Genomic DNA, 25,465 nt, shown 5'->3' on the forward strand with positions numbered 1-25,465 from the left:
GAATCTGGTGCCCCTTGGATTGCTTGGGACTCCTTAAGCTTCCGCTTGGCTTCCTCGACAGAGCGCAAACACTGGCCCCTTTACCCCCAACTCCTGTCCAGGCTCAAGACATTCTCCCCTGCCCGGGTCCGACTGCCTCTCTCTCTGTCTCTCTATATACGTAACATAAACACAATCACCGTTCCTGAACTGCATCTTGAGATACGGTTGCATTTCGACGGTACATAGATTCACACGGAGACCCACGGACTCGCACCGACTTGCACGGAGACCCACGGACTCGCACGGAGACCCAGGGACTCGCACGGAGACCCATGGACTCGCACGGAGACCCAGGGACTCGCACGGAGACCCATGGACTCGCACGGAGACCCATGGACTCGCACGGAGACCCAGGGACTCGCACGGAGACCCATGGACTTGCACAGATACCCACGGACTCACACGGACACCCACACACTCGCACAGAGATCTATACCTTGACTGCCCCTGTCTGTAAAGGAATGAAGCCCCGATATTTTTGAGTCGGTCCCACTTCGGTGCTGCGTAAACCCGCATGGTTTCAGTGTTTGTATTGGGACCGTCGTAAAATTAACTCGGGCCAAATTTTCTTTGCCCCTCCCCCCTGGTGGACAGCCATGGAATTAATCGAATCGGCCCAACGCAGATTTCGCCGCAACCCAGAGGTCGCAACCGGGTACCCGTACCCTACCCGATACCCGGCTACCCGTTTGCGACCCTGGTGCGGCCGGGTACAGGTACGGGTAAGGAATCAAAACCCGTTTGCGACCTCTGCCGCAACCTCCACCCCGTCACGTGGCCATCGGAGAGACAAACGCACACCCAACAGCTGTCTGTTGCCCACTCGTCCTTAAATTGTCACCCGCCGCATCACCCCAACGTGTCACCCCCCTACCCCTGATGCCCCTCACAGGAATGTCATTTCTACGGCTGGTTCATGGACGCTGGAGATTTTTTTTTTTTAATCAGGGCACGGCTATGGCTTCAACTTGTGCTGGCCAAAAGTGGTCGTTTTCTGGATGGACAGGCGCTCGTCATAGGCATGTGGAATTCTTACCGTTGCCTAAGCGCCGACTTTACGTTGAACGTCTTTAACAGCGTACGTAGCCAACCATATTCTTAGGTTTTTTTCGGTAAAGTCACGTAGGTGATTTATTTTAAAATTAATAAAAGTCAAATAAATAAAAAATCACGACGTTTCGGAGGCAACACAAGCTTCCGTTGCCTCCGAAACGTCGTGATTTTTTATTTAATTTTTATTTTATAACAAAAAATTTACCTACGTTGACTTTACCGAAAAAACCTAAGAATCCTTGCAGTCACGAAAGCTTCAAATCTAGAAGTAGCCAACCATGTTACTCGGAGGTGCGGGGGATAAGCAAGGTTCGTTTCTTGTCGATTCCCCCCCCCCCCTACGTACAGCTGCTTGCAACCGGTTGCATGCAGCTGCTTGCAACCGGTTGCAACTCAGTTGCTCGCAAACGGTTGCAACTCGGTTGCTCGCAGAGTAGCACTGCGATTTGCAGCGACGCGTTTCATCGCCACGTGATGAAACGTTTGCGCACTCCCGATTTGGCCGTTGCGATATTTGAATGCGCCCGTTTAACAGTCACTGTTACGCAAACACTTGCTCGGATGGGAAGGACAAAGCGGCTGCGGTTGATAGAGTTTCGCGATTGCGAGGAGCCAGCGTTAGGGCGTGGTGGGGGGGGTGGGGGGGGGACCCCCGCTTCCTTCCCTCGGGACGAGCAGGACTGATGGAAGCTGGACACGGTGGCCGTCGCGAGAGCGAGGTCCGCTCGCGTCTTTACGCAAAGTCAATTCTGCCCTCGCTTGCGTCTGCCGGGGTTTCTGCGTGTCCGCGTGCGTGTGTCCGCGTGCGTGTGTCCACGTGCGTGTGCCCACGTGCGTGCCCGCGTGTGTGTGTGCGTGCACGTTGAGCTTCACTGGCACCGTGTGTATCCGACCGCGCTCACCAAAGTCGCCCGGTGTTCCCTCTCTACGGTGAAGTCCCGGGGCAGCAGCGACGCAGCGGCTCAGTAACTAAACGTTTTTATTCGCACTGCATCGGGCTCTACGAGACTCGTCCTGAACCCCCCCCCCCCCTCGTTTCAGAGAGACAAGACGGACGGACAACGCGGACGGGAAAGACGCACGGACGGACAAGCTTTGGGCAACGCCTTCACGGATCTGGACGGTTTTCTCCGGGGCCCGAGTCCCGACAAGCAACCAACGCAGCGCTGCCGTCAAAGTTCACAGCGGCTCTTCTCCGTGAGAGTAGCCCAGCCACATTCAAAACTACTCAACTATTCTTCTTGGTTCTTTCGGTAAAGTCACAAAGAAGGGAAATAATTAAATAATAAAAATAAAACATTAAATAATTCTCACGACGTTTCGGCCACAACGCAAGCTGCCGTCCTCAGGTGAAGAACAGGTCTGTCGGAAAGACAGCGTCTGAATGAACACCAACCCAGCTTAAATATACGCTGCCAAGCCTGGTGGTGTTCATTCAGACGCTGTCTTTCCGACAGACCTGTTCTTCACCTGAGGACGGCTGCTTGCGTTGTGGCCGAAACGTCGTGAGAATTATTTCATTATTTTATTATTTTATTATTTCCCTTCTACGTGACTTTACCGAAAGAACCAAGAAGATGAATCCCTGCAGTCACGAAAGCTTTAAATCCAAAACTACTCAACTAATTTTTTTTTTAACCAGGCAAGGCCTTCTCCGTGAGAGTAGCCCAACCGCATTCAAAACTACTCAACTATGTTTTTTTATTTTAACCAGGCAAGGCCGCACTGAGCTATGCAGCTTCTTATTCAGAGGCCATCTGACCATCGCAAATGACAGCCCAACAAAGAGGCTTACCATCATCACATAGAAATTGTACAGCGGCCAAAAAACTCTATAAACGCACGTTGATTCTAATCTGAACGTGGAGGGAAAAACCCAGAGGACCCGGAGAAAAATCCACGCGACCACGGGGAGAGAGACGCGCAAGCTCCAAATATACAGCAGCAGCAGGCGTCAGGGTCGGGATTGAGCCCGCGACCTCCTGTATACCAGGCGAGGTAGTTAACATCTCCTAGCCAGCGTGGCGCCCCGTTCACACTTGGACCCAACCTCAAGGGGATCCAACACCGAACAGGGGTTCATCTTCTTGGTTCTTTCGGTAAAGTCACGTAGAAGGGAAGTAATAAAATAATAAAAATAAAACATAATAAAACAATTCTCACGACGTTTCGGCCACAACGCAAGCAGCCGTCCTCAGGTGAAAACCAGGTCCGTCAGACTCTGTCGCCTCGACGGACCTGGTTTTCACCTGAGGACGGCTGCTTGCGTTGTGGCCGAAACGTCGTGAGAATTGTTTTATTATGTTTTATTTTTATTATTTTATTACTTCCCTTCTACGTGACTTTACCGATAGAACCAAGAAGATGAATCCCTGCAGTCACGAAAGCTTTAAATCGAAACCGAACAGGGGGTTAAGTAGGGAGTGGGTAGCACGGCAGGGGTAGGGGACACACACGGAACCACGCACACACGGAACCACAGGGACCCACACGAACCAACAGGCACCCACGCGGACCCACACACGACCCAGAGGAACCCACAGGAACCCACAGACAGACCCACCCACACGGACCCACACGGACCCACACGGACCCACACGAACCAACAGGCACCCACGCAGACCCACACACGGCCCAGAGGAACCCACAGGAACCCACAGACAGACCCACCACACGGACCCACACGGACCCACACGGACGTCCATACATACCCACCCACACGGACCCACACAAACGTCCACACAGACCCACCCATACGGACCCACACGGACGTCCACACGGACCCACACAGACCCACCCACACGGACCCACACGGACGTCCACACGGACCCACACAGACCCACCCACACGGACCCACACGGACCCACACAAACGTCCACACAGACCTACCCATACGGACCCACACGGACCCACACAAACGTCCACACGGACCCACACGGACGCACACACGGACCCACACGGACGTCCACACGGACCCACACAGACCCACCCACACGGACCCACACGGACCCACACGGACGTTCACACGGACCCACCCACACGGACTCACACGAACCCACACGAACGTCCACACAGACCCACACGGACGCACACACGGCCCACAGGAACCCACAGGGACCCACACGGACGCAGAGACAGACCCACCCACACGGACCCACACACGGATCCACACCCACACACAGATCCACCCACACACAGATCCACCCACCCACACACACACCCACAGGGACAGACACACGCGCGTCAAACCCCCCCCATCCGCACCCCACCTCGCCCGCCCCACCGGCCCCGCTAGCGGAAGCCGTCGCTGTCTGGCTGCGAGGAGGAGCCGAGGTGGTGCAGGGAGTACGACGGCTGCCCCCTCGGCGGCCAGTGTGCCCCGTCCCGGGTGTCGCGGTGCTCCTGCTGCTGCTCGTGCCGCGCGAGGAGAGCGCGGGCCTCCAACTCGTCGTCCGGGGACGGCTCCCCAAACTCCGCGCGCAGCCACTGGCGCGTCTACACACGCACACACAAAGGGGTAGTACGTCAGGGGTAGGGACGCACACACGGACACACGTGGATGCACGCGTGGACCCACACAGACGCACACAGACACACACACAGACCCATGTGGATGCACACACGGACCCACACAGACGCACACAGACACACACACAGACCCACACAGACGCACACAGACACACACACAGACCCATGTGGATGCACACACGGACCCACACAGACGCACACAGACACACACACAGACCCACGTGGATGCACACACGGACCCACACAGACGCACACAGACACACACACAGACCCAGGTGGATGCACACACGGACCCACACAGACGCACACAGACACACACACAGACCCACGTGGATGCACACACGGACCCACACAGACGCACACAGACACACACACAGACCCATGTGGATGCACACACGGACCCACACGGACCAACACAGACACACACACAGACCCACGTGGATGCACACACGGACCCACACGGACCAACACAGACACACACACAGACCCACGTGGATGCACACACAGACCCACACAGACGTACACACGGACCAACACAGATGCACACACGGACCCACGTGGATGTATGCTCGGACCCACCACGCGCAGACACGCGCACAGACGAACACAGACCCAGGCACGCGCGGACCCTCGCACAGGCAAACACATGGACGTACGCGGACCCTGGCTACACACGGAGTGGAGTTTGTGTGTCCTCCCCTGTTCTGCAGAGCGAGTGAGTGAATGTGCGAGTGCGTGCGAGTGGAGATTGTATTCTCTCCCCCTGCTCTGCATGGCTTTCCTCCCGTTTCTCTGCCTCGTTCCCATAATCACACAAACACAATAACCGTGCAACGTAACTGAAACTGTGGCCCAAAACACCCCAGTGCTGGGAGTTTAGATGCCAATGACTTGCTCGATATTACAAATAGCAACTTCACATTCTCCTGCAAAAACGTAATTAATGATGCCGCGGGGTTTTATACCGCGCCCTTCACTTTCAGTGGGGGGGGGGGGGCAGCCACATTTGTAAAGGGCACCCCCAGTAACAGCTGCCCCTGTGTGGGACAGCGAGACTGAGCACCCGGCCTGCAAAGCGGCCATCCGATTGCCAGTAGGAGGAGATAAAACGAAAACTATTTTTCCTTTTACAAGGTAAGGCCCACTTGAGCTCGATAACAACTTATTCAGAAAGTGACCCAGCCATCACAGATGAGAGCTCAACGAAGCGGCTTATCATCATCATCATCACCACGTGGAAATGTGTCGATACTCTGAACGTGTGACGCCGATTCGAAATGTGGAAGGAAAAATTGGAGGACCCGAAGAAAATTCCACGCTGCCGCAGGGAGAGAGCTAAAGAGAGGACACGCTAAATATAGAAGAGGCATCAGGGTCGGGATCGAACTCCTGACGGACCGCCTGTATACCAGGCGAGGTAGTTAACATCTCCTAGCCACCACGGCGCCCCATCCGTCGCACCCCCACAGACACGCGCACACACGATCTCGCGGTCGCGTTGCCGTATCCACGTGACCGCACGCGCAACCGCTCCCCCCCCCCCCGTGTCTCTGCCCACCTCCGTGAGCTGCTCGTTCTGGAACATCTGCAGCTGCTGCTGGAAGCCGAGGTTGGGGTTGGCGCAGGTCCTGGCCGTCTTCACCGCCACCAGGGCCTCCTCCCAGCCCAGCGACGTCACCGTCATGATGTAGGCCACCACCATGGTGACGCTCCGGGACACGCCCGCCAGGCTGTGGACACAGCGGCGACGACGATGACGACGACGACGACGACTCAACGGCGATCGCAGCCTCGCGTCGATTGTTGATTCGCACACGAGCCACGCGCGACAACCGACGAGGTTGGTTTGCAAAGAGTGGCGTGGGTGGGTGGGTTGGTGGGTGAGTTGGTAGGAGAATTTGTGGGTGGGTGGGTGAGTGGGTGAATGAGTGGGTGAGTTGGTAGGAGAATTTGTGGGTGGGTGAGTGAGTGGGTGAATGAGTGGGTGAGTTGGTAGGAGAATTTGTGAGTGGGTGGGTGAGTGGGTGGGTGAGTGGGTGAGTTGGTAGAATTTGTGGGTGGGTGGGTGAGTGGGTGAGCTGGTAGGAGAATTTGTGGGTGGGTGGGTGAGTGAGTGGGTGAGCGGGTGAGTTGGTAGGAGAATTTATGGGTGGGTGGGTGAGAGTAGGTGAATGAGTGGGTGCGCGGGTGGATGAGTAGGTGAATAAGTGGGCAGGTGAGTGAGTAGGTGAATGAGTTGGTGGGTGAGTAGGGGAGTGAGTAGGTGAACGAGTGGGCGGGTGGATGAGTAGGTGAATGAGTGGGAGGGTGAGTAGGGGAGTGAGTAGGTGAATGAGTGGGTGGGTGAATGAGGTGAATGAGTGGGTGGGTGAATGAGTGGGTGGGCAGGTGAGTAGGTGAATGGGTGGGTGGGTGAATGAGTGAGTGGGTCACCGTGTGAGTGGATGATTGTGTGGATGATTGTGTAGATGATTGTGTGGATGAGTGTGCGAGTGAATGAGTGGGTAGGTGGTGAGTGTACAGTATCACAAAGCAGCATTCAATAAAGTCACAAAAACCACATGCGTAACGAACAACAAACAGTACATCAGTGACGGCATGATAGTGGTAGGACTGTCCTTGGACCACGTAACTGAATGCAGAAGTGAAAGAAAGACCTGCTTGGGTCTCCCCGCAGATACAAGTCGACAACCACGAGGGTGAGAGTGACAGAGAAGAATGCATACAGAGAGAGAGAGAGTCAGAGTCAGCCCAGGGGTGGTTAAGTGAAACCGCGGCATGCGTACACGTCACGTACATTTGTTGAACTTCGTTCGCACTGCACGTAGCCAACCGTGCGGAGGGAAGGACAACAAACTAATTGCAAAAATGAGTTCTAAAGAAATGAGTTCGTCAATCTAGATGATTTAATAGCTCCAGTGGCGGCTTCCTGATGTCAGACGGAAGAACGTTCCAGACGGCCGCAGAAGCAGCGCATCTCAAAGTGCCGCGCGATGCGGTGACCACCGTCTTTGTCGTCCTTCCCCCGCACCTCCGATCGGCACGGTCGGCTACGTACGAGGGCGAGAGAAGTTTAACGTACGTGCGTGGAGAGAGACGCTGAAAAGTTCTGAACTCATGATGATCAACGCAAATTGCCATAGATTTGAAGCTTTCGTGACTGCAAGGATTCATACTCTTAGGTTTTTTCGGTAAAGTCACGTAGGTAAAAAAAATGTTAATTAATAAAAGTTAGATAAAACAAATTAAAAAATTCACGACGTTTCGGAAGCAACACAAGCCTCCGTCTTCAGGTGGAACCGTCACAGCCACGACAGCTGTATCAAGTAAATGAGAGATCCTTACCCGTACCCGGCCGCACCAGGGTCGCAAACGGGTACCCGTACCCGGCCGTACCCGGCCGGGTACGGGTATCGCATACCCGATTGCGACCTCCGTGATCAAGCCATATTGCAGGCGCGGGTAGGTTGATTCTAGGAACTTGAATTGTGAGAAGAGACAAGACGTTGGGAAATGAGTGACAAACAGTTACCAGTGACTCACGGCCTACCCGTACCCGAGTGCCGCTGTTTTACTCGTGTGCGCGTGCAGTTTCAGCGGCTCCAACGGTGAACCGGAAAACGGCCAAGAGGTGGGAGAGAAACCCAACGGAGAGGGGGGAACTTACCAGTGAACAAGGCAGCCCTTCTTTTCCAAGCGGCACTTGTGGATGAACTGGATGCAATCTTTAAAATGCTGCGTCCTGACGGAAGAGAGAAAAGATGAGCGCGCATGAAACACACGCAACGCGTTTTCACGACAACGCCGGTCTTCCGTGAGTGAACACTTATGGCTATGAGATGTTAACTACCTCGCCTGGTGTACAGGAGGTCGTGGGTTCGATCCCGACCTTGACGCCTGCTGCTGTATATTTGGAGTTTGCGTGTCTCTCTCTCATCATCATCACGGTGGCTAGGAGATGTTAACTACCTCGCCTGGTATACAGGAGGTCGTGGGTTCAATCCCAACCCTGACACCGTCTGCTGTGTATTTGGAATTTGCTTGTTCTCCTCGTGGCCACGTAGATTTTTCTCCGGGTCCTCCGGTTTTCCCATCCACTCGCATTTTAGAGTATTTGGCTGCTATAAATTTGCAGACGATGACAAGCCACTTCGGTGAGCTATCGATTGTGGCCAGGTCGCTTCTGAGAAAGAGCTACATCGCTTAGTGGGCCTTTCCTGGCTAAATAAAACAAAGTAAATCTTAAATTTCGATTTAAAGCTTTCGTGACTGCAGGGATTCATCTTCTTGGTTCTTTCGGTAAAGTCACGTAGAAGGGAAGTAATAAAATAATAAAAATAAAACATAATAAAATAATTCTCAGACGCTGTCTCCCCGACAGCCCTGTTCTTCACCTGAGAACGGCTGCTTGCGTTGTGGCCGAAACGTCGTGAGAATTATTTTATTATGTTTTATTTTTATTAATTTATTACTTCCCTTCTACGTGACTTTACCGAAAGAACCAAGAAGATGAAAGTAAATCTTAGTTTATCTGAAAGCGCGTGCGATGCTGTGACCGTCTCTGTTCGATGGCCAGCCAAGAATGGTTTCTGGTCTCCCCGGTTCTCACCCGGTTCGACAAAATCGCCGTGCAAACTCAAAACGTCGTCTTAAAAAATCGGGGGGTTGGGGGCGTGCGTGTGCGCAAGGGATTACAGGCGGTGGAACTCACAGGTTCTGCGAAGGCGTGTCGGACACTTGGATGCAGAGGTAGGTCATTTCCTACGCGAGAGAAACGGCGCACGCAGAAGAGAGTGAAAACACAAGGCGTGGGGGAGGGAGGGTCATCGTGAGTGGTTCGTAATGGGCCCAGGTCAGGGACACTTTGCACGTCCCGAGTTCGAGCTCTGGGTCACCAAGCCTAACCGCTAACCTTTGGGAACCTGTTCAAGTTCATGTATTAGGTATAGCCCTGTGAGCCGTTCGGCTCTTGAATCGGGTGCAACCGCATCAAACAAAAAACATGAACAAAAAAACATCTTAAAGTGACTATGTGACTGAGTGCAAACAGAAAATCCAAGAAAAGACAGCAAAATATTGCAGAAAAAGCACCGTACACCAACGCTGTGTGCAAAAATCCCAGTGGGATGCAAGTCAAACAACAACAACCACAAGACAACTTAGATTAAGGCCATCAGTCTAACTCTGTACTACAACAAACAAACATGGCCAAACCAATACACTTTTCGAAAATCACCAAAATAAAGCCATAAAAGCAATGAAACAGTGATCATAGGAACTGTGACCGAATTTTTACAATAAACGACATAAACAACATGTACTACCAAACCCTGCAGCCATAGCTGGCTGCATGAGTCACTCCACAACAGCAGGAGCATCAGTCGGAGTATCAACATTTTCAATGCACCTTTAAGATCAGCACACTAAATCAAAACACAGATCATACTTTGTGTTGAAGCGCTAGCGTTGGGTGACTCACGACCAGTAGGTCGATAATTCAGAGAGTCAGTGCACATCAAGTTGTGCGCTGGGTTTGACCCAGAGGTCGCAACCGGGTACCCGATACCCGTACCCTACCCGATACCCGGCTACCCGTACCCGGGTACCCGTTTGCGACCCTGGTGCGGCCGGGTACAGGTACGGGTAGGCCGTGAGTCACTGGTGAGTCACCGTTTGTCACTCATTTCCCAACGTCTTGTCTCTTCTCACAATTCAAGTTCCTAGAATCAACCCACCCGCGCCTGCAACATGGCTTCATCCCAGAGGTCGCAATCGGGTACCCGTACCCTACCCGATACCCGGCCGGGTACGGGTAGCCAAGTATCGGGTAGGGTACGGGTACCCGTTGGCGACCCTGGTGCGGCCGGGTACGGGTAAGGAATCAAAACCCGGTGGGCTAAAGCAGTGAACTATTTGTCTTTTGTCAACGTGACACTTTTTTACTGATTGGCCGTGTCGGGTGGTGGAGGGTTACGACACATTTATAAATAACGCGATCTAAACCCAAAAACGTTATGAATAATATTGGTTGCGAAAGCCTTACTACGTGTTAAACTGAATCAAAACCCGTTTGCGACCTCTGGTTTGACCTCTGGCACGTGGAGCTACAGGGCCCCACCCCTGCCCCCTCCCCCACCCCCTCGTGGTGGTGGCCCACACCTCCAGAGCCTCCCTGGCCGCGTCGTGCACCGACAGGATGTGGCTGATGTTGTGATCCCGCAGCTGCTTCAAGTCGGCGGAATCTGGCGAGGTGGGGGAGGGAGGGGTCAAAGTAAACATCAGCATGGCAGATCTCACACAAACACAACAACAGACAAAGATCTCCTCCCGTGCAGCCCCGCCCCCCCTTCCAATGCGTTATCATGCGCACCAACAGGGACTTGCACACACCACCCGGCCAAATCTCTCTGGGGTCGATCAAAGGAGCCGCCACCCTTGTGGAAAGTCAGCCATGGTACCATCCTGTGGATATGCTCGTCCTCGCCCATGGGAACGTGGAATTTCCACGACCGACACAAGAGGGACGCGAAATCAGATGTTTGTTTTGAGCCGAGAGATCATTCGGTTTTCTTTGAAAGTTTTTTGAAAGAATTTTCCAAATTTCTGGTGTAAATGCTTCACCCCGAGCTCTCATACTCTGATGGTGTATTGTCTTTGAGTTGCGCGCCTTTTGGCATCATCTGGTCCAACCCATGTGAGACTAGGCTCTAAGGAAAGCTGTCTCGGGTGTGGACCAATCAACTTCAAGGACAGTGCATATCATTATCAGAGTTGTCTTTTTGTTTGCATTTTGACTGCTTGTGTTGCGGTTATTGCAAACATGATGCCTTGTATAAAGGTGTCAGTTTTGTACCAGTTTAAAGGGTAAAAACCTATCACTATATTTTGCCACTGGTAAAGGAGGTCTCAGTGCTGCTAGACATGTCCACGTGCTCCCGATATCCACCAAAAAGTAGCAACAGAACTCAGTGGGGCCTTAGACCGGGTAAAATACAAATAGATATCATTGACCAAAAAACCAGAAATAACATATTACGATTTAAAATGCATTTTAAATACTGCACCTTTAATGTTGCCCAGGTACAAGCCTTCCAACACCTGCAAATACACACACAAAAGCATGCAATTTAATGTTGAGCACAACATTTTTTTTTCTCAATACAAAACAAACCGATTTCAATATTCTTTGGTTCTTTTGGTAAAGTCGCGTAGGCAGAAAATAAATTAAATCACGACGTTTCGGATGCTTGTGTTGCGTCCGAAACACAACACAAACGTAGTGCATAGTAGTGTAGTGCATAGTAGTGTATAGTAGTGTATAGTAGTGTAGTGTATTGTAGTGTAGTGTATTGTAGTGTATAGTAGTGTAGTGTATAGTAGTGTAGTGTATTGTAGTGTATAGTAGTGTAGTGTATAGTGTAGTGTATAGTAGTGTAGTGTATAGTGTAGTGTATAGTAGTGTAGTGTATAGTGTAGTGTATAGTAGTGTAGTGTATAGTAGTGTATAGTGTATAGTAGTGTATAGTGTAGTGTACAGCAGTGTCGACGTGGGATCTTTGCTTGGCAATGATGGAAACTTTTCGTGTCGTGAGATATGGAGGCGGACCCCCCCCCCTTTGGTTGATAGTCTTCATTCAGCAGCGGATAGACCATGTCTGATGGCTGTTGCGGTGAGCGCGAACGATTCCCGCTCACGGCCACCACCACGATCATTAGAACCGGATCTGAGCCTTCTCCAGGTCGACTCAACCTCAAATGAGTATCCGGCGCGCTGTGTAGGAAACGTTGCCACTTGGGGGGGAGACAAAGGCGGTCGGGCGTGGTTTTCTGGCCACGTCACCCACCCGCTCGTGTGTCACAGTGCCGGTAGCCTTCATAGCTGCTGCTGCTTGCTAACAGCACTGTTACAGGCTACACGGGGTTCTTTGTTTTGGGTGTCTCTGTGTTGGCGCGTTGCAGTGAAGAACCCGACAAACCGGATTGTTGTGGGCGGCAAGGCTGGACTTGCCGCTCACTCCAACCCGAGCGTGACCCTGGCCACAACACCCACCACGTGACCCTGGCCACAACACCCACCACGTGACCCTGGCCACAACACCCACCACGTGACCCTGGCCACAACACCCACCACGTGACCCTGGCCACAACATCCACCACGTGAACCTGGCCACAACACCCACCACGTGACCCTGGCCACAACATCCACCACGTGACCCTGGCCACAACACCCACCACGTGACCCTGGCCACAACACCCACCACGTGACCCTGGCCACAACACCCACCACGTGGTTCTGGCCACAACATCCACCACGTGAACCTGGCCACAACACCCACCACGTGACCCTGGCCACAACATCCACCACGTGACCCTGGCCACAACACCCACCACGTGACCCTGGCCACAACACCCACCACGTGACCCTGGCCACAACACCCACCACGTGACCCTGGCCACAACACCACCACGTGACCCTGGCCACAACACCCACCACGTGACCCTGGCCACAACACCCACCACGTGACCCTGGCCACAACACCCACCACGTGACCCTGGCCACAACACCCACCACGTGGCCCTGGCCACAACACCCACCACGTGACCCTGGCCACAACACCCTCCACATGACCCTGGCCACAACACCCACCACGTGGTCTGGCCACAACCACCACCACGTGGTCTGGCCACAACCACCACCACGTGGTCTGGCCACAACCACCACCACGTGGCTTGACCACAACACCCCACGGGATTTGCCTGTTGCTTGCACATGCACTCGGGGGAACGGTGGGGCAGCGGTTAGCGCGCTGCGCTACGAACCTGGGCGACCCGAACTCCGCTCGCGGCCACCACCACCAACACCACCAACACCACCACCAACACCACCAACACCACCAACACCACCACCAACACCACCACCACCAACAACACCACCACCACTAACACCACCACCAACAACCAACACAACATCACCACCACACCACCACCAACAACACCACCACCACCAACAACACCACCACCAACAACAACACCACCAACAACACCACCACCAACACCAACACCACCAACACCACCACCAACACCACCAACACCACCACCAACACCACCACCACCAACAACACCACCACCACCAACACCACCACCAACAACACCAACAACAACATCACCACCACACCACCACCAACAACACCACCACCACCAACAACACCACCACCACCAACAACACCACCACCAACAACAACACCACCACCAACACCAACACCACCAACACCACCAACACCACCAACACCACCACCACCACCAACACCACCACCACCAACAACACCACCACCACCACACCACCACCAACAACACCAACAACAACATCACCACCAACACCACCACCACCACCAACACCACCACCACCAACAACACCACCATCACCAACACCACCACCAACAACACCAACAACAACAACAACACCACCACAATCATCACCACCACCACCACAACACCACCACCACCACCACCAACAACACCACCACCACCAACAACACCACCACCACAACACCACCAACACCACCACCAACAACACCACCACCAACAACACCACCACCACGACACCACCACCAACAACACCACCACCAACAACACCACCACCACCAACACCACCACCACAACCAACAACACCACCACCAACAACACCACCACCAACAACACCACCACCAACACCACCACCACCAACAACACCACCACCACCAACACCACCACCAACACCACCACCACCAACAACACCACCACCAACACCACCACCAACAACACCACCAACCAACAACACCAACAACACCACCACCAACAACACCACCACCAACACCACCACCAACAACAACACCACCAACAACAACACCACCACCAACACCACCACCACCAACAACACCACCACCAACAACACCAACAACACCACCACCAACAACACCACCACCAACACCACCACCAACAACAACACCACCAACAACAACACCACCACCAACAACACCACCACCAACACCACCACCAACAACACCACCAACAACACCACCAACACCACCACCAACAACACACCACCACCAACAACACCACCACCACCAACACCACCACCAACACCACCACCACCAACACCACCAACAACACCACCACCACCAACACCACCAACACCACCAACACCACCACCAACAACACCACCACCAACACCACCAACACCACCACCACCACCAACAACACCACCACCAACACCACCACCAACACACCACCACCAACAACACCACCACCAACAACACCACCACCACCAACACCACCACCAACACACCACCACCAACACCACCACCAACACCACCACCACAACCAACAACACCACCACCACCAACAACACCACCACCAACAACACCACCACCAACCACCACCAACAACACCACCACAACACCACCAACAAAAACACCACCAACAACAACACCACCACCACCACCAACAACACCACCACCACACCACCACACCAACAACACCACCAACAACACCACCAACACCACCACCAACAACACCACCACCAACAACACACCACCAACAACACCACCAACAACACCAACAACACCACCACCAACAACACCACCACCAACAACACCACCACCAACAACACCACCACCAACAACACCACCAACAACACCACCACCAACACCACCACCACCAACAACAACCACCAACAACACACAACACCACCACCAACAACACCACCACCAACAACACCACCACCAACACCACCACCAACACCACCAACACCAACAACACCACCACCACCAACACCACCAACACCACCACCAACAACACCACCACCAACACCACCACCACCAACACCACCACAACAACACCACCACCACCAACAACACCACCACCAACACCACCACCACCAACACCACCACCAACAACACCACCACCACCAACACCACCATCAACACCAACACCACCACCAACACCCACCAACAACACCACCACCACCAAACACCACCACCACCACACACCACACCACCAACACCACCACCACCAACACCACCACCAACACCACCACCAACACCACCACCAACACACCACCACACCACACACCACACCACACCGCCACCAACAACAACACCACCACCAACACCACCACCAAACACCACCACCACCAACACCACCACCACCAACAACACCACCAACACCACCACCACCAACACCACCACCACCAACCACCACCACCACCAACACCACCACCAACACCACCACCACCAACACCACCACCACCAACACCACCACCAACACCACCACCACCAACACCACCACCACCAACAACACCACCAACACCACCACCAACACCACCACCAACACCACCACCACCAACAACACCACCACCAACAACACCACCACACCACCACCAACACCAACAACACCACCAACAACACCACCAACACCACCACCAACACCACCACCACCAACACCACACCACCACCAACAACACCACACCAACACCACCACCAACACCACCACCACCACCACACACCACAACACACCACCAACAACACCACCACCACCACCACCAACACCAACAACACCACCAACACCACCACCACCAACACCACCACCACCAACAACACCACCAACAACACCACCACCAACACCACCAACACCACCACCACCAACACCACCACCAACAACACCACCACCACCACCAACACCACCACCACCAACAACACCACCACCACCACCACCACCAACAACACCACCAACACCACCACCACCACCAACACCAACACCACCACCACCATCAACAACACCACCAACACCACCACCACCAACACCACCACCACCAACAACACCACCACCACCACCAACACCACCACCACCAACACCACCACCACCACCATCAACAACACCACCAACACCACCACCAACACCACCACCAACACCAACACCACCACCACCATCAACAACACCACCAACACCACCACCACCAACAACACCACCACCAACAAACACCACCACCACCACCAACCACCACCACCACCAACACCACCACCATCAACAACACCACCAACACCACCACCACCAACAACACCACCACCACCAACACCACCACCAACAACACCACCACCACCACCACCAACAACACCACCACCACCAACAACAACACCACCACCAACAACACCACCACCACCACCTTGTCAATGTGAAACAGGCGAACTGGCTTCGCTCTCACCTTGTTCATGCCGTTCCCCATCGCACGCGACGCCTTTGGGACGGTTTAAACGGAACAGCAAATCGGCGAGTGGTGGTGATGTTGGTGAGGGTGGTGATGGTGATGATGGGGGTGGTGATGGTGATGGGGGTGATGGTGGTGATGGGGGTGGTGATGGTGATGGTGGGGGTGGTGATGGGGGTGATGGTGGTGTTGGTGGTGGGGGTGGTGATGGTGGTGATGGTGGTGGGGGTGATGGTGGTGGGGGTGGTGGTGGTGATGGTGGGGGTGGTGGTGGTGATGGGGGTGATGGTGATGATGGTGTTGATGGTTGTGGTGATGGTGGGGGTGGTGGTGGTGATGGTGGTGGTGATGGTGATGGTGGGGGTGATGGTGGTGGTGGGGATGGTGGTGGTGTTGGTGGTGATGGTGGTGGTGGGGGTGATGATGGTGGTGATGGTGGTGGTGATGATTGTGGTGGTCGTCTTTGTAAACACGGCGCCTGGGTAGCTCTTCGGTGGGATGGAAGGAGGGAGGGATGGATGGAGGAGGCGGTTGTTTTAAAAGTTGTTACGAACAAGGCGAAACGACGCAGGCTTCGAGATCACCACTCGCTCACGCGCAGCGCACTGTACACACTGTACCGCTGTGCCCACGGCTACCGCTTCCTTCTGCGCGGGTGACGTCATCGGTGTCTAGCGTGACGTCACGGTGACGATTCTTTGTGAGGTGACGTCACTTTTCATGACGTCATCAGCATTTTCACTTCCGCGTCTTCACTTCCGTGACGTCATCCGTGTCTTCGCTTCCGTGACGTTGCGGTGTCTTCAATTTCGTGACGTCAACCGCGTCTTCAACTTTCGTGACGTCATGTGCTGTTCGCGATGCCCGCCGTGTCCTCACTTCCGTGACGTAATCCGTGTCTTCCACTACCATGACGTCATCCACATGTTAATTTATGTGACGTCACTCCACATTTTATCTTCCGTGACGTCATTTGAGTTTTCACATCCGTGACGTCACGCACATAATTTGCATCATAACTTACACACACATGGGACCTCCTTTGCCAGTAACAAAATATGTGAAGAGGTGTTCCCCATTACTCTCATAGTGGCTGAGTCTTTGTGCTGTGTACGCCTTTAGGCCTCCTCTGGTCTAAGGGGCCGTCCATAAATGACGTCACGCACCTGGGGGGGGGGGGGTCAGACATTTGTGACGACACATCAAAATGTGCAACTTTAAATAGACATAGACAACACGTTCTACTTAATTAAATAGACTTTTCAATAAATGTTTTCTCCTACAACATCAGAGTGCAGCGGCACATTAAATACGCACTACAATGACAATAATTTAAAGCGATTTGAAGCATATTTTATTTTGGGGGGGGGGGCAGAGCTTTTTGACGTCATATTTGAGGGGGGGGTCTGACTTTTTGTGACGTCGTGTGACGAGGGGGGGGGGTAAAACATCGTCCAAAAAATCGCGTGACGTCATTTATGGACGGACCCTAAGAGCTGCTAAAAAGCTCTTTTTTTCCCCACAGATGTCCAATCAGGGCGGGTCACAAGGTTATAGCACACACTCACTAACCCACTCACTCACTCACTGACTCACACACTCACTGGCACACTCACTCACTCAATGGCTCACACACTCACTGGCACACTCACTCACTCAATGGCTCACACACTCACTGGCACACTCACACACTCACTGACTCACACACTCACTGACCCACTCACTCACTCACTGACTCACACACTCACTGGCACACTCACTCACTCAATGACTCACACACTCACTGGCACACTCACTCACTCAATGGCTCACTCACTCACTGGCACACTCACTCACTGACCCACTCACTCACTCACTGGTCCACTCACACACTCACTGGCACACTCACTCACTCAATGACTCACACACTCACTGGCACACTCACTCACTCAATGGCTCACTCATTCACTGGCACACTCACTCACTGAACAACTCACTCACTCACTGGTCCACTCACACACTCACTGGCACACTCACTCACTCAATGACTCACACACTCACTGGCACACTCACACACTCACTGGCACACTCAACTCACTAGTCCTGACGTGTGAGTGGCTGGTGTGGTGTGTTAATGACTGGTGTGTGAGTGGCTGGTGTGGTGTGTTAATGACTGGTGTGTGAGTGGCTGGTGTGGTGTGTTAATGTCTGACGTGTGAGTGGCTGGTGTGGTGTGTTAATGACTGGCGTGTGAGTGGCTGGTGTGGTGTGTTAATGTCTGGCGTGTGAGTGGCTGGTGTGGTGTGTTAATGACTGGTGTGTGAGTGGCTGGTGTGGTGTGTTAATGACTGGTGTGTGAGTGGCTGGTGTGGTGTGTTAATGACTGGTGCTGGCGTGTGAGTGGCTGGTGTGGTGTGTTAATGACTGGTGTGTGAGTGGCTGGTGTGGTGTGTTAATGACTGGCGTGTGAGTGGCTGGTGTGGTGTGTTAATGACTGGTGTGTGAGTGGCTGGTGTGGTGTGTTAATGTCTGACGTGTGAGTGGCTGGTGTGGTGTGTTAATGACTGGCGTGTGAGTGGCTGGTGTGGTGTGTTAATGTCTGGCGTGTGAGTGGCTGGTGTGGTGTGTTAATGACTGGTGTGTGAGTGGCTGGTGTGGTGTGTTAATGACTGGTGTGTGAGTGGCTGGTGAGGTGTGTTAATGACTGGTGTGTGAGTGGCTGGTGTGGTGTGTTAATGACTGGTGTGTGAGTGGCTGGTGTGGTGTGTTAATGACTGGCGTGTGAGTGGCTGGTGTGGTGTGTTAATGACTGGCGTGTGAGTGGCTGGTGTGGTGTGTTAATGACTGGTGTGTGAGTGGCTGGTGAGGTGTGTTAATGACTGGTGTGTGAGTGGCTGGTGTGGTGTGTTAATGACTGGCGTGTGAGTGGCTGGTGTGGTGTGTTAATGACTGGTGTGTGAGTGGCTGGTGTGGTGTGTTAAGGACTGGTGTGTGAGTGGCTGGTGTGGTGTGTTAATGACTGGCGTGTGAGTGGCTGGTGTGGTGTGTTAATGACTGGTGTGTGAGTGGCTGGTGTGGTGTGTTAATGACTGGCGTGTGAGTGGCTGGTGTGGTGTGTTAATGACTGGTGTGTGAGTGGCTGGTGTGGTGTGTTAATGTCTGGTGTGTGAGTGGCTGGTGTGGTGCGTTAATGACTGGCGTGTGAGTGGCTGGTGTGGTGTGTTAATGACTGGCGTGTGAGTGGCTGGTGAGGTGTGTTAATGACTGGCGTGTGAGTGGCTGGTGTGGTGTGTTAATGTCTGGCGTGTGAGTGGCTGGTGTGGTGTGTTAATGACTGGTGTGTGAGTGGCTGGTGTGGTGTGTTAATGACTGGTGTGTGAGTGGCTGGTGAGGTGTGTTAATGACTGGCGTGTGAGTGGCTGGTGTGGTGTGTTAATGACTGGTGTGTGAGTGGCTGGTGTGGTGTGTTAATGTCTGACGTGTGAGTGGCTGGTGTGCTGTGTTAATGACTGGCGTGTGAGTGGCTGGTGTGGTGTGTTAATGTCTGGCGTGTGAGTGGCTGGTGTGGTGTGTTAATGACTGGTGTGTGAGTGGCTGGTGTGGTGTGTTAATGACTGGTGTGTGAGTGGCTGGTGAGGTGTGTTAATGACTGGTGTGTGAGTGGCTGGTGTGGTGTGTTAATGACTGGTGTGTGAGTGGCTGGTGTGGTGTGTTAATGACTGGTGTGTAGGTGGCTGGTGTGGTGTGTTAATGACTGGCGTGTGAGTGGCTGGTGTGGTGTGTTAATGACTGGCGTGTGAGTGGCTGGTGTGGTGTGTTAATGACTGGTGTGTGAGTGGCTGGTGTGGTGCGTTAATGACTGGTGTGTGAGTGGCTGGTGTGGTGTGTTAATGACTGGCGTGTGAGTGGCTGGTGAGGTGTGTTAATGTCTGGTGTGTGAGTGGCTGGTGTGGTGTGTTAATGACTGGCGTGTGAGTGGCTGGGGTGGTGTGTTAATGACTGGTGTGTGAGTGGCTGGTGAGGTGTGTTAATGACTGGTGTGTGAGTGGCTGGTGTGGTGCGTTAATGACTGGTGTGTGAGTGGCTGGTGTGGTGTGTTAATGACTGGCGTGTGAGTGGCTGGTGTGGTGTGTTAATGTCTGGTGTGTGAGTGGCTGGTGTGGTGCGTTAATGACTGGCGTGTGAGTGGCTGGTGTGGTGTGTTAATGTCTGGCGTGTGAGTGGCTGGTGAGGTGTGTTAATGACTGGTGCTGGCGTGTGAGTGGCTGGTGTGGTGTGTTAATGTCTGGCGTGTGAGTGGCTGGTGTGGTGTGTTAATGACTGGCGTGTGAGTGGCTGGTGTGGTGTGTTAATGACTGGCGTGTGAGTGGCTGGTGTGGTGTGTTAATGACTGGTGTGTGAGTGGCTGGTGAGGTGTGTTAATGACTGGTGTGTGAGTGGCTGGTGTGGTGTGTTAATGACTGGCGTGTGAGTGGCTGGTGAGGTGCGTTAATGACTGGCGTGTGAGTGGCTGGTGAGGTGCGTTAATGACTGGTGTGTGAGTGGCTGGTGTGGTGTGTTAATGACTGGCGTGTGAGTGGCTGGTGTGGTGTGTTAATGACTGGTGCTGGCGTGTTAGTGGCTGGTGTGGTGCGTTAATGACTGGTGCTGGCTTCTGATTGGTCCTTCCCGCTGCAGTGCCAAGATTAACACACGCCCCCCTCCCAGCCAGCCAATAATGAACGAGCCCGCTGTTGCCCTGGCAACGTGGTGTGTGTGTGTGTGTACGAGAAAGTTAGTCTCTGTGTCTACAACCCGCGTTCATTAAACGGCGTTAACCCACCACGTTGTAAACAAACACGTGTTATTATTATTAATATTGGTTAAGTTAACCAGGAGCGGTGGTGGTGGTAAAGCCTCTGAAAGAAAGACCTTGAACCTCATCTGACTTGAGTCAGATAACCAACACGTCCCTCCACGTACGGCGCGAAAGAAGTTCAACACATTCTAGATTTGAAGCTTTCGTGACTGCAAGGATTTCATATTCTTAGGTTTTTTTGGTAAAGTCACGTAGGTAAAAAAAATTAAAATTAATCACTTGATACAGCGAGCGTGCTGTGACGGTTCCACCTGAAACGTCGTGATTTTATTTTTATTTTATTTTTATTTCATTAATTTTATTTTTTTACGTGACTTTACCGGAAAAAATAAGAATAAGTTCAACACACACACATTACACACGTGCAGGTACTGCTGCTACTGCTGCTGCTGCTGCGTCTGCGTCGTCTTGTGAACGAGAACCTTTTAGAATCAGAATCTGCATTGATACTGGGGGAAATCCGATGAGCTGTGAAGCTCTTTGATAGATGTACAGAAAGGGAGCACGTGGTCAGAACGTAACAACAACAATTTAAAAAAAATACCACCAAAGGAATGCAAAATAGAGGAAAGGTAAAACACATCGCTTTGAAAAAAAATGCAAATTAAACTAAAACTTTTTTTTATTTTACTGAAATAATTTGCTTCTTTTAATTTTTTTATTTAACTCATTTCGTCTGTTGTATTCTCAAAAAAGAAATCTTGTATTTTTACACACTTCCCAATGTGCTATCGACTGCAAACTTGGTATAGCTGTGTCATACTGATGACAACACGATTTTCTATCATAAACAATCCAAGACATATATTGTAAAACTTTTTACACGCTTTTATTGAACTTACTGTGTGTGTGTTGTTGTATCCAAAAATCTTGTCCGGACCTTTTGCAGCTGTTCTAGACTAATTTCAGGGTGCCGATTCCAAATCTGATCTCAGATTTGCTCTATCACATCTAATTTTTATGCTATCGGCATACCCCATTTTCATTGATTTTACCCGAAATTAACTCTGTCACTTATCATTGCAGGTTGTTGCGAGTCAGTGACTGCTTTCGTGTTAAAATATGGTGCTGTATTTTTAGGATAGTGTGTTTATAATATAATTTTATGTAGATATCCACATTTATTTAATATTTTTCTTCCGCAGTTTTTATTGAAAATGCAATATTTGATATCTAAAAAAACCTGATTTGATAGACAAAAACTGATGCCAGATTTGGAATCAGCACCCCAAACTTACCTTGAAACCGTTGGAATACCTTATGCCAGAAAAAGTGTGTTGACCAGTGTAATTAGCAATAAATCGGCATTTTGCAACCCCCACTGCCACTGTGTAGCATATTATTACGTGCCAGGGACTCTATGAGATGATAGGACAATAGTCGAAAGAATTTTAACATATGTACAGCCCATAAGATAGGCAACCCCGGTTGAGAAAAAAAACATAGACGCGGTGCTTCTAAAATGTTGCTGCTTGAGTGTAGTGTGGTACGTGTGTGTGTGTCTGTGTGGGTGGGTGGGTGTGTGGGTGTGTGTGTGTGGCTGTGTCGGTGGCTGTGTGTGTGGGTGTGTGTGTGTGGGTGGCTGTGTGGGTGGGTGTGTGGGTGTGGGTGTGTGTGGGTGGGTGTGTGGTGGGTGTGTGTGTGTGGCTGTGTGTGTAGCTATGTGGGTGGGGTGAGTGTGTGGCTGTGTAGGTGGCTGTGTGTGGTGTGGTGTCCCATAGGACGTTCACATGTTTGTGAGCGCACGCGTGTAGAGGAGCAGGAGTGGTGTGGTTAGTGCACTGGCTGTGTGGGTCGGTGGGTGAGTGTGTGGGTGGCTATGTGTGTGTGTGTGGCTGTGTGGATGGGTGGGTGAGTGTGTGGGTGTGTGGCTGTGTGGGTGAGTGTGTGGGTGTGTGGCTGTGTGGGTGAGTGTGTGGGTGTGTGGGTGTGTGGGTGAGTGTGTGTGTGGCTGTGTGGATGGGTGGGTGAGTGTGTGGGTGTGTGGCTGTGTGGGTGAGTGTGTGGGTGTGTGGATGTGTGGATGGGTGGATGTGTGGGTGAGTGTGTGTGTGGCTGTGTGGATGGGTGGGTGAGTGTGTGGGTGTGTGGCTGTGTGGGTGAGTGTGTGGGTTTGTGGCTGTGTGGGTGAGTGTGTGGGTGCGTGAGCGTGTGAGTGTGTGGATGTGTGGGTGGGTGTGTGATGTGTGGGTGGGTGAGTGTGTGGGTGGCTGTGTGGGTGGGTGGCTGTATGGGTGGGTGGCTGTGTGGGTGAGTGTGTGGATGTGTGGGTGGGTGTGTGTGTGGGTGGGTGAGTGTGTGGCTGTGTGGGTCGGTGTGTGGCTGTGTGTGTGTGTGTGGCTGTGTGGGTGGCTGTGTGAGTGTGACTGTGGGGAGGAGTGGAGGGGGGGATGGGGGCCTTTGTGCGTGTCCCGCAGGAGGTAGTCGCCTGACTATGGCCCCCTATTCGGTGCCCCCCCGCCCCCCAGCTCAGAGGAAGACTGTGACGAGGACTGTGAGGGCCTTTTGTGTGCCACCGTGAGAAGCCGTCTTTCTGACGCGCGTCGCCAGGGGCAACGTGACGTAGAGCAGCACACACACACACTCACCTGTGTGTGTGTGTGTGTGCGGCTTCCGACTCGCTCGCACACACGCAGGTACACACACACACAGGTACACACACACAGGTACACACTCACACAGGTACACACACACTCACCTGTGTGTGTGTGTGTGCGGCTTCCGACTCGCTCGCACACACGCAGGTACACACTCACACACACACACAGGTACACACACACACAGGTACACACTCACACAGGTACACACACACTCACCTGTGTGTGTGTGTGTGCGGCTTCCGACTCGCTCGCACACACGCAGGTACACACTCACACACACACACACAGGTACACACACACACAGGTACACACTCACACAGGTACACACACACTCACCTGTGTGTGTGTGTGTGCGGCTTCCGACTCGCTCGCACACACGCAGGTACACACTCACACACACACACAGGTACACACACACACAGGTACACACTCACACAGGTACACACACACTGACCTGTGTGTGTGTGTGTGTGCGGCTTCCGACTCGCTCGCACACACGCAGGTACACACACACACAGGTACACACGCACACACACACAGGTACACACGCACACTCACCTGTGTGTGTGTGTGTGTGCGCGGCTTCCGACTCGCTCGCACACACGCAGGTAACCACACAGGTACTCACTCACAGGTACACACACACAGGTACACACACACACACACTCACCTGTGTGTGTGTGCGGCTTCCGACTAGCTCGCACACACACAGGTAACCACACAAGTACACACTCACAGGTATACACACACGCATAGGTACACACTCACAGGTATACACACACATAGGTACACACTCACAGGTACAACACACACACAGAGACACACAGGTATACACACACACAGGTACACACTCACAGGTACACACACACAGGTACACACACACGCACAGGTACACACACACTCACACAGGTACACACACACAGGTACACACACAGGTACACACACACACAGGTACACACACACACAGGTACACACACAGGTACACACACAGGTGCACACGCGCACACAGGTGCACACTCACAGGTACACACACACACAGGTACACACACACAGGTACACACACAGGTGCACACGCGCACACAGGTGCACACTCACAGGTACACACACACACAGGTACACACACACAGGTACACACACACACACCCAAAGGTGCACACACAGGTG

The 25,465-nt window shown here is 52.8% G+C and overlaps 1 protein-coding gene across 1 annotated transcript; it reads right to left on the reverse strand.

Moving 5' to 3' along the window:
* Nucleotides 1-3,427: 3,427 nt before the first annotated feature.
* Nucleotides 3,428-17,512, reverse strand: LOC133357997 (dual specificity protein phosphatase 22-B-like). The gene is made up of 7 exons (XM_061576257.1): nt 16,862-17,512; nt 11,688-11,721; nt 10,783-10,865; nt 9,335-9,384; nt 8,291-8,365; nt 6,182-6,353; nt 3,428-4,590 (listed from the first exon to the last, which is right to left on the reverse strand). Exons 1-7 carry the CDS (start codon nt 16,880-16,882, stop codon nt 4,387-4,389), a joined length of 639 nt encoding a protein of 212 aa, XP_061432241.1. The 5' UTR covers nt 16,883-17,512; the 3' UTR covers nt 3,428-4,386.
* Nucleotides 17,513-25,465: the final 7,953 nt, after the last annotated feature.

This window comes from Lethenteron reissneri, chromosome 60 (assembly GCF_015708825.2).
Source record: "Lethenteron reissneri isolate LAM-NWPU_2019-01 chromosome 60, ASM1570882v1, whole genome shotgun sequence".
NCBI classification, from domain to species: domain Eukaryota; kingdom Metazoa; phylum Chordata; class Hyperoartia; order Petromyzontiformes; family Petromyzontidae; genus Lethenteron; species Lethenteron reissneri.

Bases quoted from the DNA above. Each gene is read 5' to 3' on its own strand.
- LOC133357997 (XM_061576257.1), bottom strand. From the start codon at position 16,882: ATGGGGAACGGCATGAACAAG. The intron at 8,366-9,334 runs GTGAGTTCCACC...CTCTTCCGTCAG, and splicing joins GACACGCCTTCGCAGAACCT to GACGCAGCATTTTAAAGATT. The intron at 4,591-6,181 runs GTGGGCAGAGAC...GTGCGTGTGTAG, and splicing joins AGAACGAGCAGCTCACGGAG to ACGCGCCAGTGGCTGCGCGC.